Raw genomic sequence first — 16,738 nt, 5'->3', positions numbered from 1 at the left:
CTGCTCTCCAGTCTGGGTGACAGAGTGAGACTCTGTCTCAAAAAAAAAAAAAAAAAAGAAAAGAAAAAGAAATAAAGAAAATTACAGCATAAGTGGTGTAATAACAGTGCAAAGTCCTAGGAGAGTTGTAGGAGTAGCAGTTAATGAATTTAACAAATATTTATTACACACCTACAATGATACAGACAGGCATTTTGCCATACTCTATCTCAGAGTTGGCTGAACTTCACAATCCTGGAATACTCTTTGTTTGTGATAAAGCAGACTTGGGAATCTATAATCAATTTCATAATTGCAAAAATTCCATTGTGTGTGTATATATACACACATATACACACACACACACACACACACACACACACACACTTAACCAAGGAAGAAAAAAACCTGTGCACTAAAAACTATAAAATACTGTGGAAATAAATTAATTTCTTTATTCATCTCATCTATTGATGGACATTAAGTTATTTCCACCTTTTGGATGTTACAAATAATGCTGAAATGAACATGGGTGTGCAAATATATCTTTGAGATCCTGTTTTCACTTCTTTTGGATATACCCAAAAGTGGGATAGGCGAATTATATGGTAATTGTGTTTTTAGTTTTCTGAGGAACATTTATACAATGGAGTCTATCCTTTCCCCATTGTGTGGCTTTATTGAAGCTCAAAGATCATATATATGAGGTTTTATTTCTGGGCTCTCTATTCTGTTCCATTGGTTCATATGTCTGTCTTTAAGTCAGCATCATGTTGTCTTCATTACTGTCATTTTGTAATATCTTTTGAAATTGTAAGTGTGAGGTCTCAAGCTTTGCTATTTTCCACCCCCTCATTATTGCTTTGGCTATTTAGGGTCCTTTGAGAGTCCATATGAATTTTAGCATTGTTTTTCTATTTCTGCAAAAGATGCCATTGGGATTTTGATAGATATTGCACTGAATTTGTAGATTGTCTTGGGTAGTATGAACATTTTAACAATATTAAGTCTTCAAATCCATGAACATGGGATGCTTTTCCATTTGTTTGTGTCTCTATTAATTTTTTTCAACAGTGTTTTATAGTTTTCAGTGCACAGGTTTTTGCTTCCTTCATTAAGTTTATTTCTGAGTATTTGATTATTTTTCATGGTGTTATAAATGTGATTGTTTTATTAATCTCCTTTTTGGATAGTTCATTGTTAGTGACTAGAAATGCAAATGATTTTTGTTTATTGATTTTATATCCTGCAACTGTGCTGAGTTCATTTATTAGTCCTAATAGTTTTTAAAAAATATCTGGAGTATTTAGGATTTCATACATTTAAGATCATGTCATCTGTGAACAGAGTTAATTATACTTCTTCCTTCCAATTTGGATGCATTTTATTTATTTTTCTTGCCTGATTGCTCTGGTAAGGACTTCCAGTACTATGTTAAATAGGAGTAGTAAGAGAGATCGTACTTGCCTTTTTCCTGCTCTGAGAGGGACAGCTTTCGGTTTTTCACCATTGAGTGTGATGCTAGCTGTGTGTGTTTAATATATGTTCTTTACGGTATTAAAGTCATTTTCTTCTATTTCTAGTTTGTTGAGTGTTTTTATTTCAAATCATGAAAGAGTGTTGAATTTTGTCCGAAGCGTTTTCTGCATTAATTGAGATGATAATATTTTCCCCTTTCATTCTGTTAATGTGGCGTATCACATTGATTGGTTTTCAAACTTTGAAACATCCTTGCATTCTAGAATTAAATTCCACTTGGTTATAGCGTATAATCCTTTTAATGTGCTGTTGATTTGGTCAGCTGGTATTTTGCTGAGAATTCTTGCATCAGTGTTCAACAGGGATATTGATCTGTATTTTTCTTTTCTTGTCATGTCTTTGATTTTGGTTTCAGGATAATACTGGCCTTATAAAAATGTGTTTGGAAGTGTTCCTTCCTCTTTAATTTTTTGGAGAAAAGTTTGAGAAGGATTAGTGTTAATTCTTCATTAAGTGTTTGGTAGAATTTTCCAAGAGTGACATCTGGTCCTGGGCTTTTTTCTTTTTCTTTCTTTCTTTTTTTTTTTTTGTGGAAGGTTTTTGATTACTGATTCAACCCTGTACTAGTTTTAAGTCTGTTCAGAATTTTTTTTATTGCTTCATGATTCAGTCTTGGTGGATTATATATTTCAAGCAAATATCTATTTTTTTTTCTAGTTTATCCAGTTTCTTGGTGTGTTATTGTCCTCACTTCTTACAGATCTCATGGAGTCTCGTCAGTCTTTCCAAAGTCTTGTATGAACAGTTTCACGTGCCTGATTTGCTCTCATTTCCCCTTGCTTTCTTCAGGGAATTGTCAAATTATTCCTGATGCAGGGGATATAAAACCAATTTAGAAGCATTTGGGGTTTTAGAATTATAAGATGAAAAAAGTCACATTTCAAAATCTGACATATACTTGATAACCAAAAAGATGTTTTTGATTTTCATTCACACTGATGCTGAATGCCTTTACATGCTGTAATCTGTGAAACAGACTTCTTTTTAACCTTTAAACCCTAACAGTGAAATGATGATGATAACTCAATCTCCCTAGATTATGTGTATTTCAGTTTCTTAAATCAAATGGAATTTCTAATTTAACTGTACTCTACACTGTATCATTTCCAATATCAAATAGTACTTCCTGAAACTCAGTGTAAGAAAAAATGACAATATTAACTAGTGTCATGAAAGTTCATGCTGATAATGAGATTGAGTCTGGTCCTTCCCCTGGGCTTCTCTGGGGAAACGTCAATTGTCTACCCATTCTAATTCTCTCACCTGGTGACAGGCAGGCGGCGAGCTCCGCCATCAAGGCACATGGGTCCCACTTACAGTTAACGGAGTCCGAGAGAACAGATATTTGCAAGCCCAGTGACCTGGGCTCAGTGGAGGCCTGCGCAGGTGGAGATGCCTTTGGTTGCTGCTTCAGAGGAGTAAAAACTTAGCAAAATTAGATGCATGGAGAGGAATAGTTGATGGAATATGTTTGGGGAATTCTGGGTTAAATCAAGTACAGCAGGTTTCTTTATTTTTCGGGACTGCTATACATTACTGTATATTGTAACTGTTCCAGAAGGAAGCTTGGTATTCAGCACTTTCCAAACTGTGTTGCTCGTGGAACGCCTGTTTTACCCCTTAGAACATCTAATGGAATGGGTGTTCCATGGAATGTGCTTTGGAAAATGCTGATGAAACCTAAGTTGTTGGAGAATGGTAGGTAGAGTTCACTTGCCATCCATTCTGCGTCAGGCATTTACTGAACAGCCTGCCACATGCTCTTCACAGAAGGCTGGAAGAGAGGCATGGCTGTCATTGCTCTTTGTTGTAGAGGAGGAAATGGAGGCTTTGAGCAAGTATACCACCTGCCTGAGGTAGGGTGTGGTGGATCCAGGATCCAGATTTATCTGATTCCAAGCACCTTATCTTTCCCCAATATCACTGGCTCCTTTTCTGATTCCTAAAAAGCCCAAATTCAGGCTGGTGAACTTGATTGAAAAGTTGCTATGGAATCATGGAGTTTTCATGGAGGAATAAAAATGTTCTTCTTATCCTCTCATCTTATGAACCTCAGTGTGGCAGGTGCTATTGAGCACCAAGGTGTCTTTGAATAGTTGTGCACCTTGGCCACTTATTCTCTGCACTCCCATTTTTTCCTGTAAGCATGAGGACCAGCATCTACCTCTAAGGATAATGTAAAGATAAATAAGACACATTATGAAAAATTATGAAAAACTGCAATTATCGCATAGTAGATGCTGAATAACTTTTGATAACATGGCACCCAAAACGGTGGTTTGATAACATCCTAGCCTACTTGTGTTGCCAATGTCCTTGTTCCCCAGTACTCTTACCCAAACCTCTGCAAAGGGAACCCCTGACCAGAGAGCTCCTAACTGGGGAACCCCTGGCCAGTCTGGGTAAGAAGAGTCACTGACATGCACATCATTGCAAAATGAAAATGAGCTTCTTGTTCAAATGTTTTAACAATTCCAAGATAGCAACATCAAAGCATCAAACTGAGCGTGGGGCCCTTCAGAGCACAGGGTCCTGTGGGCAGCCCTGGCTGTGGTCTAAGGAAAAGTTAAGGGAAACCAGAATCCTGCATCAAGGAGAGGAGAAAAAAGGTGCTGTCTTGGCAAGGGGACTTCAGCCTAGACAGAAAGACCTAGGGTAGCTCTCTGGAGGGGTCTTAAGGGAGACCCCAGCCCCCAAGCTGATCTCTTAGATTGGAGATTGGAGAGTGAAGAGGCTGTCACAAAATCTTGTGGTAGGAAGAGAAGGTGTTGGCAGGGGAAAGGTCTGATAACGCACCTACTGAGCTCATGTCAACATAAACTTGGCTGGTGGGGCATCATGTGTGCAGCCCCCAGAGGCCCGTGGGTGTGGGAGACTGTGCAACAGAGCAGTTAGCCTCCAGGTCTGCCTTCACAGTCTTACTAATTAAATCACCCTGGGCTCATTCCATTGTGAGATTGGAGGTTGGCATATGGCAGATTTTCTGTGGAGGAAAAGTGCTAAATATTAATAGAGAATATGGACAAGGCTTGACGTGGTCCCAGCTGTGTGGTTGGGTTGCATTTGGTGTGATTTGGGCAAAGCCCGTTCTCTCTATAAACTGAAGCTTTCCTCTGAGGTTCTTTTAAACACGACTTACAAACTTAAGCTGGGTGTCAAAACCTGACACCTTTTGTGCCTATGAGTGCCTTTACTCCTGACCCATTTCCATTCTGCTCTTTGCTTAGGAATATGCTATGTCCAAATTGCTGCCCACATCACTTTGGGTGGAAAAAAAGGTTTAATTGCATAGCTTTTAGCTGTGGCCAAAGTAATAGTCACTGGATTCAAAAATTCTCATTTGTATGTTTAATCAAAACTATCTTTCATAATGGATAAAATTTTCATTCATTTGTAATTTGAAAAAGAAAGAGAATATTTTCAGATTGTGGAGAAACTACTATGGAATGCCTACTTTCTAAAAATGTAATTGTGTTCTTTGAACTATGTTTAAGAATGTCCAGAGAGGACAATGAGCAGTGTCATTACATGTGATCTATATTCTGCTAACAAGAAGAGATCTGAGGTCACCTTAGACAGAGAGCTCTGACTATTCACTTCTCATTTACCTATTCTTTACCTCCCTCCCACCATCCCTCCTCTCTTTCTTTCTTTTTTTCCTTCCTTCCTTCCTTTTCTCCTTCCTCCCTCCTCTTTCTTTCTTTCTTTCTTTCTTTCTTTCTTTCTTTCTTTCCTTTCTTTCTTTCTTTTCTTTCCTCTTCTTCCATTTCTTTCCTTCCTTCCTTCCTTCCTTCTTTCTTCCTTCTTCCTTCCTTCCCTCCTTCTTTCTTTCCTTCATTCCTTCCTTTCTTCTCTTCTCCCTTTCCTTCCTTTTCCTTTTCCTTTTCCTTCCTTCCCTCCCTCCCTCCTCCTTCCTTTCTTCCTTCCTTCTTTCCTTCCTTCCTTCCTTCCTTCCTTCCTTCCTTCTTCTTCTTCTTCCTTCCTTCCTTCCTTCCTTCCTTCCTTCCTTCTTTCCTTCTATATATGCATATATGTGCACGTGTATGTATCTATATCTATTTTTGTCTATCTATCTATCTATCTATCTATCTATCTATCTATCGATCATCTATCTATTTATCGTCCATCCTTTTGCTGCTGGTTCAAAGAATGAATCAGATACAAAGTCCTCTTGGAAGTCTAAAAAGAGACATGGAAAGCATGGCATTTTGATGGGTTTTGCATAATGAGATTCAAAAACTGATCATTCCCTTTGCCCTATTTTCTCTTTTAGGTTCATATCTGGTGCTTAGACAAATTCAAAATGAGGAAACATCGGCACTTGCCCTTAGTGGCCGTCTTTTGCCTCTTTCTCTCAGGCTTTCCCACAACTCATGCCCAGCAGCAGCAAGCAGGTAAGAGCCAGAAACGTCCCTGATTTTGTAAAAAGAAATAGCGTTCTTTGATTTTAGATCTTAGGCATCATGCACTGACATGGAGCTTAAATATGTTTTTAAGGCAGCTAAGCCATTTATTATAGGAGAGTCAGATAGGATAGTTATAGGGTTTACAGACCTTTTCAGATACTCTTTATCCAGTGAGAGATGACCTATTTTTATTAAAATTTGGGTTTGGTATTTTGGAATTGGCTTGAAAATGATTTGTTTTTACATTGGATGTGAACGGAAAGTTTGTATCTCAAATGTTTTACCACCTGAAGGGACTTTCCACATTTCTGGCATTGGCTGGTCTCTGAGCACATAAAGTAGGCAGAAGTCAATGATTGAAAGTAAAAACTATTTTCCCTGAAAAAAACAAAGATCACCCTCTCTCTCTAACTCCACATGCAGAAAGGCATTTTCATCTAGGATCGTTGGATCTTTAAGATTTCTGTTTCCCGAAACGAATTAAAAACACGGATTCTAATTAACTCCATTAGGAATTTGATTTCAGGGTTTTAGAAAAGTGGGAAATGCTTCATGCATTGCAAGCTGGAAAGGACTGAGGTGGGTCTCCCTCTCCCTGACCCAGAGAGCTGGGCCTCTGAGGGATTCCTCCTGCAGGCCAGGTTGCTCTTAGATGGGGGGAAGTCTAGTGTCACTTCAATGGAAGAAGAACGTGGGTTGGGGCATCAGGTCAGCCCGAGGTAAGTAGCAGAGTCCAGGAGCAAGCCTGGCTCACAGCTGCAGAAGGGCACCTCCTGGGGCGGGCCACTGACAGCCTGATACCCTGAGCTCCTACCCTTGAGGGAGAACTGGGTTCATCTGGAAACGAGATAGATAATGTTTGACATCTATGAAGACTTTTCTGGCTCTGAAAAATATACAGTAACTAATTAGAATACCTTTTGTTCCTGCTCAAAAATCTGGAAAAAATAAGTCTTTTCCCTTCTCTACATTTACACAGGTCCTCCTCTCTTAAAGAACATGTATTTATTATATTTATTTTTCATGCAAATTACCCAAAGCATTGGGGGTTAGTGAATGGAAAATAGCAATTTTTACTTTTTCTTTTTGTCAAGTCCCAGTTTCATATTCCAAACTAAAGAATGAATTTATAAAATGATGGTTGGTTGTCTGTGATAAGACTTCCTTCTGGTTTAATCAGGTGGGTCTTGGGGCTCAAACTGCCACAGGGAATCATGTTTGAGTTAAAGACAGCCCAGGAAATTGTTTCCTCAATCTGGAGCATGCCACTGGCCCATTCATGGTGGTCTCTGAGTATGGAACTTGGGCTAGTGACTGGGCACCAGCAGCTATTGAGTGCATGGGTCCAGGTCCCTGGTTCCCAGGTAAGTGAGTCTACCTTCCTGTATTACCAGTGAGGTGTGAAGTGTTTAGTTAAAATATAGTGTAAACCAAATTTTTTTAGGAAGGCTTTGCACTGATAGGAAGTAATTGCTTACATAGTAGAAAAATCTAAACCAATGTCTTTTTTTAAAGATGTCAAAAATGGTGCCGCTGCTGATATAATATTTCTAGTGGATTCCTCTTGGACCATTGGAGAGGAACATTTCCAACTTGTTCGAGAGTTTCTATATGATGTTGTAAAATCCTTAGCTGTGGGAGAAAATGATTTCCATTTTGCTCTGGTCCAGTTCAACGGAAACCCACATACCGAGTTCCTGTTAAATACGTATCGTACTAAACAAGAAGTCCTTTCTCATATTTCCAACATGTCTTATATTGGGGGAACCAATCAGACTGGAAAAGGATTAGAATACGTAATGCAAAGCCACCTCACCAAGGCTGCTGGAAGCCGGGCCGGTGACGGAGTCCCTCAGGTTATCGTAGTGTTAACTGATGGACACTCGAAGCACGGCCTTGCTCTGCCCTCAGCGGAACTTAAGTCTGCTGATGTTAACGTGTTTGCAATTGGAGTTGAGGATGCAGATGAAGGAGCATTAAAAGAAATAGCAAGTGAACCAGTCAATATGCATGTGTTCAACCTAGAGAATTTTACCTCACTTCATGACATAGTAGGAAACTTAGTGTCCTATGTGCATTCATCTGTGAGTCCAGAAAGGGCTGGGGACACGGAAACCCTTAAAGACATCACAGGTAATGGCAATGCCACCAAGCTATGCCGTGCCCTGCTGTTCTTGGGAGATGAGCTTGGCAACTGCTGGCCTTAAAGCAACAGCTTGGATGGCGCGCGGGCCAGGGAAGAGATGAATGTTCACAGGTTTAAAAACAAAGGTTTAATTTGGAATATTCTTCCGTAGTCTTCTCCCCAAGTAGGGCATTCACCTACGTACAAGAAGAGTCTTTTTTTAAACAACTAATATTTTCACTCTAAAAAAACCCACATTCTAATATCATGATCCCACAAAGCACTCTGCCTTCCTTAGAAAAGAAAGCCTCAGAGTGGTGAGATGTGCATCTGATCAAACCCCTGTATCTGGTGTTGGGATCTGTTTCATTTAAGGAAAGTTCCCTGTTGGACAGTGCATGAACTGAGAGGGGAGCGAGGGCATCTGTTTTTGTGTCCAGTGGACTAGCAGAGAGCTCCTCTCTTCTACTCCATGGAGTTAATTTAAAAGTGTTGGTAGAATCGGAATTGCAAGAAACCTCAGCTATGATCCAGTCTAGATCAATTTGGAAGGAATTGAGTCCTGGATGATTAGTGACAGCCAGAGCTGGAGGCTGTGCATTTGGGCTGTGGGTCTGGTCGTCTTACTTGTCCTCCATGTGGTAATCATGGCTGTGCCCACAGCGACCCTTCTAATTCTAATGGCATTGATGAGAGCCACTCTGGAAGTATTGAGAGCACGTGGACATTGCATTGATGTGTCATGTGCTGTTGCATGTACAGAGACAATTGGCCGACAAGTTATTTAACCAGTTAAGTCCATTAGCTCTCCTTCCAGGGCTAAGTGCCTAAATGGCCAGTGGGAAGGAATTTGACAAGTAAAATTTCAAACTGTACCATATCACAGCAACTGTGATGAGTGCTTAGAGTTTACTCACTAGTGATGGACAAAGCAGAGGGCCCTCCCCTTTGTTAGAAAATCAGTCCATGCAGCCATTTGATAGCTGGTAGCAGAGAATTCTGGGTGGAATGAGCAGGAAATGAGAGAGGAATCCAAGGGGAGAGTTGGGCTCCAGAAAGGAGACACACATGTTCTCTGAGATGGAGGGAAGGGATGAGAAAAGGGGCTGTATTTCCAAGATATTCAGGAGGAAAAGAGGCACATTGAGAGAGAGTTCAAGCTGAGTTGACATCCATCATCTCAATAAAGGAGGGGAGCAGTGGGGCTTGGGGTCTTGGAGGGATTGAAGTTATTTTTGATTAGCTGCTATAGGGATGTGAAGAGGGGTCACAAAACATTCAGGAAGCAACTGCTGATTTGCAGTGGTGTCCAGTTGCTATCAGAGATTATGAGTCAGTGGGCGTCTCCATTAGTGTGGATCCCTGCCTTTCTGCAGATGTCTCAGGCACTCCCAGGATCAAAAGGGTTCCCAGAACTGGGACTTGCAAAAAGGGAACAATAGAGAGGACAGAAGAAAATTTTCTCAATAAGGAAATCCAGAGTGGTGGCTAGTAAATTCCTAAAATAGCCTACCATGGTGTCCTGGCAGTGTGGGGAGCTAATGAGAACTAGAATGGGCCAGGAGACCTCTGAAGAGCCAGAGGGTGAGAGGCCAGGGCTTGGAAGGAGAGCCCTGGAGACAGCTGAGTATGCAAGTCAGAGACACTGCTGGTGTGTAGATAGGGAGACCTCCAAGGGCCAATCTCAGGGCTGGAGGAGTTTCCAGTGGTGCTCAGTGTAGTCCTCGGATGTGTAGGAACTGTAGACAGCCAGCTACTGCAGAAACCAGAGAGGCTGGTGCTCACAAGCGTTGTCCATACAGTCCTCAAAGTCTGGAGATGACCACAGAACCTGCAGTGTGGATGCAGGCTGAACATGATGTAACTAAATCACGTAGGAAGGTTAGAGACTCTTCTGTGTATTTAGTAGGCATGAGGAAGTGAATAATTCTTTGAATCAAAAAAGAATGAGTGGGCAACCACATGGCATAGGGGAACTGATCATAGGAAGCAAGATTTATGAACAGACTTTTCTCCTGTACTTTTAAAAATGGTTACCACCGAGACAGCCATTGAGACAGGAGGTAGGAGGTCAGGTGACTGATGGAGAGTCAGTCTCTTGTGAATACACAGGGATGGTGGGGCAGGAAAGAGAGAGTTGAGGCTTGGAGGCACACATCACTCTACAGGACCACATGGGAGGGACAGCAGAAGAGCTGCAAGATTGCAATCAGGATAATGGAGCAGTTGTAGAGAAGCAGTACCAGAGGTCAGTTTTTCATAACAAGGATTCAGACAGCAGGAGCTGAAGAGAGATGACCCGACGTCAGCAGAAAGGAACCAGCTGTCTTGGGAAGGCAGAGCTTGGTGAAGAAGAGGGTTTCAGAACTAGCCAGCCCCAGGGTGTTGCAGCAGTTTGTTCATAAAATGGTTTTCCCAGTGGTTACCCCTGATTTCAGCTTTAACGGGGCTGGCAGTGCTGATGCCCTTACCCAGTGGGTCTACTTCTCAATAGGAAGGAGTGAGAGGCAGTTCAAACACTGAAAAGTGTTCCCTGCTTCCAAATGACAGGCCTCCCCCCTGGCATTACCACACAGGCATCAGTCCTGCCAAATGACAGGAAAAGGTGGGTGTCCCCAAGAGCACCCCAAACCACTCAGGTTACCAGGAAATGACAAGAGGGTATCTACAATGAACTGCACTGTTTGTTACCATAGTATCAATATCATTAATTCCCTGATCCATCACATTTTGGAGTATAAGGATAATAACAAAGACCTATCAAAAAACAGTGAAAGGGGCTCACGCCTATAATCCCAGCACTTTGGGAGGCTGAGGCAGGTGGATCATCTGAGGTCAAGAGTTTGAGACCAGCCTGGCCAACATGGTGAAACCCCGTCTCTACTGAAAATACAAAAAATAGCCAGGTGTGGTGGTGGGCACCTGTAATCTCAGCTACTCGGGAGGCTGAGGCAGGAGAATTGCTTGAATCCAGGAGGCGGAGGTTGCAGTGAGCCAAGATCATAACACTGCACTCCAGCCTGGGTGACAAGAGTGAAACTCTGTCTAAAATAAACAAACAAACAAACAAATAGTGAAAGGGACCAGTAGAGAAATGGAACATCTTTTATTGACGTTTTGTCATACTCACAAAAATAGCCGAGTTTGACTTTATGTTTAACCATTATGTAATGGACAAACAATGAGATTACCATCATGAATGTTAAATGAAACTACCAACATCGTGTGTTTCCACACAGATGATAAAACCTTTGTTTTTATGCCAAGAAAGCATCTCTGTCTTCTAGTGTCCAAGCCACTAGCAGCACCAGGGCAGAAAATTAATCCGTTCATGTCTCTTTTCTAATTAACATCACTCTGCAATTCCTCCTAGTACCACGTCCCACTGCATGTTCCACGGCAAAAACATAGAAGAATAATCCTAGGAAGAACAGTACATCTCTGCTTATAGTTTTTGGAAAGGCAGTTAGAAGGATTATAGAAATTGCAGTTCGTTAGGGCTGCTCTTCTTACTACCTGTCTGCTAGGTAACTTCCCCATAGAGCGTTCTTGATTATAAAACACACATATGTGTAAAATTTGAACAATCACCACAGTTGTCAATGAACTCTACTCAAATAATCAATCACCAATGGTTGTGTTTTAAAAAATCCCTCTATCATTCTTTAAAAAAATGGATATACCTGAGATACAAAATCTTTATTTTTAAACAAAAGCTAAAGGTGACAGGGAAGATTATGGTATCAGCTTTCTTTTCTTTGTGAAGGATGAAGAATTTTTAAATTTGTAAAATATATCTACAATTTTGTGTTTTGCATAGGAAATAAGAATGTGAACTTGTTTTTCTTAATGAAAGGAGGCATCACATGAGCTAAGAAAGGCATTGTGCCCACACCAGTGAGTTCAGGAAAAGAGTTTCCAGGGATGTCGAAGGAAACTGTGAATTTTCCTTGGACACTGTAAAACTTTTCCATAGAAAACACCATAGAGGCTGTGGTACACAAAGCCTAGAAGCAGAAAACCAGACAACTCTAAAGCTTTCAAACTGTGCATAGATCTGATTCCTCGTAACATTAACATTAGTCATTGGTCCGCCTTGCTGTACACAAGCACACATGGCCCCTGTGTGCCTTTGAGGCTTCAGCTCTCCTGAATAACAAAGCATGCCCTTGTATGTCCCATTATTGTGTGTGTAAGAGGATAATGTTGTTATTCAGTGATGACAAATTATCCAACGTGTTTCTATGACCGATCACTGTAGATGTTCAGTCTTTTAGAAGAGAATGTCCAAGGATTTTCCCTCAGGGTTCATTTATCTTACTTGCACGATTATAAATTTCAACCCAAAAGTAAGTTACAAATAGAGAAGAAATAGTGTTATCCTGTGACTTAGGGATCATTTTAAAAAACTTGACTGTATTGATTATATTTAATCCTTCTTTTAAATGTTTTGATATGCTGAGGAAGTGGCAAACCCTCCCATGTCCTTTGAGGTCATTGGTTTAAGCCTGGGAAATGTTGAGGAATTTTGTGGGATTTGTGGAGCCTCTGTATTATACAATGATGTAGGCCATTTCTACGGCTTTCTGTGTAATTCACACCCCCTGGCACCACAGCCTCTTGAAGATCCTTCAGGAATCGTATATTTTGGCTGAACAGGGGCAAATGCTTTGGGCTCTAATCAAGGGCTCAGTCTTATATAAAACTTTTGTGTGGCAATCACTAAAAACACAAGATCTTAATTACTGTAGCACAACAATTATCCTACTCATTATATCTTATAAGAAGGATTGTGATAGCAATGTTGCCCGGTTAATATATTTCCCTATGCAAAGAATTAATCTGCAAATATATTGTCAGGAACTTTCATGTATATTAGGAAGGGAAGAGAGCAGTTCCAACCCTGGCAATCTCTGTTTCAGTTCACACAATGAGAAGAGCTTGGGTAAGAATGTAATTTCACTAGAGCGGAACTCCTCAATTTGGGAACTCCTCACTCCCAAAGTGAGACAAGCTTTGCATCATTTTCTACAGTGAGAACAAAAACAATTTTATTGGCACAAGGAAACATTAACTTTAAATATAAAATGTTCACTGTCATTGAAAAATCAGAGATCAGAGTGAATGGCCTTACCTGTAATATTACCGTCATTTAAAAATGATACCCTGAGTGTATCTTTCTGGAATCCCAGAATATAAATAGATAAGCGCACACATAATCTCTTCTTGTCCCTAACACATACTTAAGTTATTAAAAACATCGACTAGAATAATTGTGCTCTTCCTTGAGTTTAAATCAGCCAAATTTAAACATTCAAACTAAGGCTGTGAAATCTCTGGCCCTGGGTTTTAGATTTCTCGATCCCTATTCCTCCCTCAGGGCTGTTGTACATCCCTGTTCTCAGTATCAGGATGGAAATTCTCTGTTCGCCATTATGGGGGAGAAAAGAGGTCTTGGTCAGCTGTTTTTCTGTCCTTTGTGTAACCCCAGGCGAATTCTGATTGGGGTTTATTTGATGCTCATAGTCCTTCTAGGTAACTAGTTTAGGATGTCATAAAAGCAAGGTTGGATAATTATGTCATGACTGGTTTAATATCATTCTACTTAACATTGTTCTGCATTAGGTGACTGAATATAGAGGCAATGACAAAATAAATGAACAAAACATCCTGCCCGATCCCAGAACTGCATTTGAGTTTTATACAACTAAACATCATTTGAGAAAAAAAAAAAAACACAAAAATTTCACCGAAGTGTTTTTTACGTGAAAACTTTAAATGTAGTTTGAGTTCTGATTCACAAAGTTGCATGTACAAGGTCATTTTGGCTTTTAAAGAAAAGAAGAAGAAACAGGAGTTGCTTAAGGCATCGAGCAACATACTGGGCTGAGGAATCACCAAATCGTGACTGTTTTGTAGCTGTGGATTTATATAAAAATTTTTTCTAATCATTTGAGAAGGCAGGGGAAATGACCAAAAATTAGAAATCATCTCTAAAGTTTTCTTAACCTACTCATTGATTTTCCCCGGTAGGTTTGGTAGCAGACAATTCATGCAACTACATTTCCCAACAAATTTCTAGAATATGCACCCAAGATTCTCCCCTCAGAAAAGTGAATATGATGTTTGGAAATTTAACTACGAGGACAGCACAAATGAAAAATTGCTATAAATGTCCCTTTTTTATACGATGATTCCTAAGAGGTTGCCTCTTATCCATTCAGAATGCAGAACTGAAAGAGAATTTCACATTCCTTCATCAACATGTGTTTTGTTTGCCCATATTTCGTGTTTCTTATTGGTTTCCAAAGAAACATGTCAGAACACTGAATAATGCATGTGGTCACTTGTTCTAATGCTTTCACATTTTTTGCATTTCTTTCTTTTAAAGCACAAGACTCTGCTGATATTATTTTCCTTATTGATGGATCAAACAACACCGGAAGTGTCAATTTCGCAGTCATTCTCGACTTCCTTGTAAATCTCCTTGAGAAACTCCCAATTGGAACTCAGCAGATCCGAGTGGGGGTGGTCCAGTTTAGCGATGAGCCCAGAACCATGTTCTCCTTGGACACCTACTCCACCAAGGCCCAGGTTCTGGGTGCAGTGAAAGCCCTCGGGTTTGCTGGTGGGGAGTTGGCCAATATTGGCCTCGCCCTTGATTTCGTGGTGGAGAATCACTTCACCCGGGCAGGGGGCAGCCGTGTGGAGGAAGGGGTTCCCCAGGTGCTGGTCCTCATAAGTGCCGGGCCTTCTAGTGACGAGATTCGCTACGGGGTGGTAGCACTGAAGCAGGCTAGCGTGTTCTCATTCGGCCTCGGAGCCCAGGCCGCCTCCAGGGCAGAGCTTCAGCACATAGCTACCGATGACAACTTGGTGTTTACTGTCCCGGAATTCCATAGCTTTGGGGACCTCCAGGAGAAATTACTGCCGTACATTGTTGGCGTGGCCCAAAGGCACATTGTCTTGAAACCGCCAACCATTGTCACACAAGGTATGTATCCTCTTCTCACCATCTGTGTGGGAGTGGGGTGTTGTGTGTGTTGGTTTTCGTAGAGGTAAGGTGGGCACCAGCATGATTCGCCACAGGAGAAGCTGTAAGTACCCACAGTCCAGTCCTTCTCTGATGAGCTGGGTCCTGGATGTCATGTTTGTGATTGTTGCAGTGTGCGGAAAAACTAAAGACCAATGAGTGAGTGAAAGCTCTTACGAGAGTATGAGTTGCTGAGAAAGTGTGCTTTTAAGGCTAATTCAACAAACCTGTTGCTTTGAGATTATTAAACTACTTATAATCCAGTCTTTCTAAAAATGGGCTTGAGGGGCTCATTACAGTTCTGAGAAAGTTACTCCAGGACCATGGCACTGGGCTCTAAAAGTCAGTGTTAGAAGTGTGCTCACAGTGTCTTTCCAAAAGCACAGATGGAGTGAGGGTGTCTCCTCAAAGTCCTTTTGTGCTAGGTGCTGAGAGTTACACTTCTGAAGGTAAGAAATAACAGTGCAATCGCTTGATGGAATATTTATGAAGTTTGTTTTTTTTTTTTTTCCTGTGCTTGTCAAGTGTAGGAGGAATTCTCTTGAGTGGCAATATTAGGATACAGGCTCAAATGGAGGGCCTTTGGCAAAACAGCCAATTGGAGTGGTTTAAAAAACAAACAAACAAACAAAAACAACCAAGTCACATAACAAATACGCACTTAACAAACATAGGAGGTGTGGTGGGGGCATCAGGATACATAGCCTCCTCCACCTTTTGAACTGTTTTCTGAGACATCAGTCACTTTTCAGACCTATCAATTTCATTACCTAGGTGAGGCCAATAGGATGTCATTTGGTAAATTAGGGACACAGTGGCCCCCAACAGTTTCCAGAAACACCCAACTCACTTCCGGTGTTGTTTACACACTGGGATGCTCTAACAAGATCAGTCCTTGAATATAAGACCTTGCTCTTCATTGTCCTTCCAGAGTATGGGCTCAATGAAAATTGATGAATGGATACCGAGGCTCCTATAAGACTCTGATTATCATCTGCAACAAATCATCTAAATTTTCTTGGGTGAAATAACACACTATCACAGCTCTTATATGTTAACTTTATAAGTAAAGTCTGGGTCTACAGGATAAATATTGTAATAAGATACTGCTTCACCCATTGTATCAATTACAATTGATAAAGGGAGGTTTTCCTTTGATAAAGGAGTGACAATAACTTAAAAATAACCCTTTTGGAGACTATACTGTTGTATGAAATTAAGAGTAGAACATTTTAAAGTCTTGATGAAAAACATCACTATCTATTTATTTAAGGAACTGACATCTACTTAATAGTGCCTTGCTAATCATTAGCTCTAGTTGCTGCATTATGTAAAGACAACATCACCACATTTCCTTACAAGGGTTACAAAATTCACCCTGAGTTATCTCAAACTTGCTTCAGATGAATTTAAACCGCGGCTTTTGTTGTAATAAAAATTGCAGGTAGAAAGCTCAGGCAATGGCATCTCTACTTAATCTGTATATTGGAACTGTGATCTGGTGATGTAGCAAGAAAAGTGTATGTGAGCATTGCCTTCTGGAGAAGCCTATGCCTAGCATTTATTTAAGTTTGAAAGGCCAATTCCGTGTGGCTTAGGTTTTGCTGCATACGGTTTTCCAGCTTTTCCTCTCACTTGATGGGACCACAAAATTGG

At 40.7% G+C, this 16,738-nt stretch overlaps 1 protein-coding gene across 8 annotated transcripts in view; it reads left to right on the top strand.

Moving 5' to 3' along the window:
* COL6A3 (collagen type VI alpha 3 chain) overlaps positions 1 to 16,738 on the top strand; it is a 91,869-nt gene that overhangs the window by 12,700 nt on the left and 62,431 nt on the right. For 4 of the 8 annotated variants that reach the window (XM_031651631.1, XM_031651629.1, XM_031651630.1 and 1 more), the window contains 3 exons: positions 5,792 to 5,912; positions 7,440 to 8,057; positions 14,441 to 15,043. In XM_031651631.1, the coding sequence (XP_031507491.1) occupies positions 5,822 to 5,912; positions 7,440 to 8,057; positions 14,441 to 15,043 (1,312 nt within the window). In that variant the 5' untranslated portion in view covers positions 5,792 to 5,821. Of the gene's footprint in view, positions 1 to 5,791; positions 5,913 to 7,439; positions 8,058 to 14,440; positions 15,044 to 16,738 lie in introns of those variants that run through there. The other 4 variants (XM_031651632.1, XM_021924184.2, XM_031651634.1 and 1 more) reach the window with 2 other exon arrangements.

The sequence above is a fragment of the Papio anubis genome, chromosome 10 (assembly GCF_008728515.1).
Source record: "Papio anubis isolate 15944 chromosome 10, Panubis1.0, whole genome shotgun sequence".
Classification (NCBI taxonomy): domain Eukaryota; kingdom Metazoa; phylum Chordata; class Mammalia; order Primates; family Cercopithecidae; genus Papio; species Papio anubis.
The sequence above is the reverse complement of the archived record's forward strand: the minus strand, read 5'-3'. Positions and strand labels throughout refer to the sequence as shown.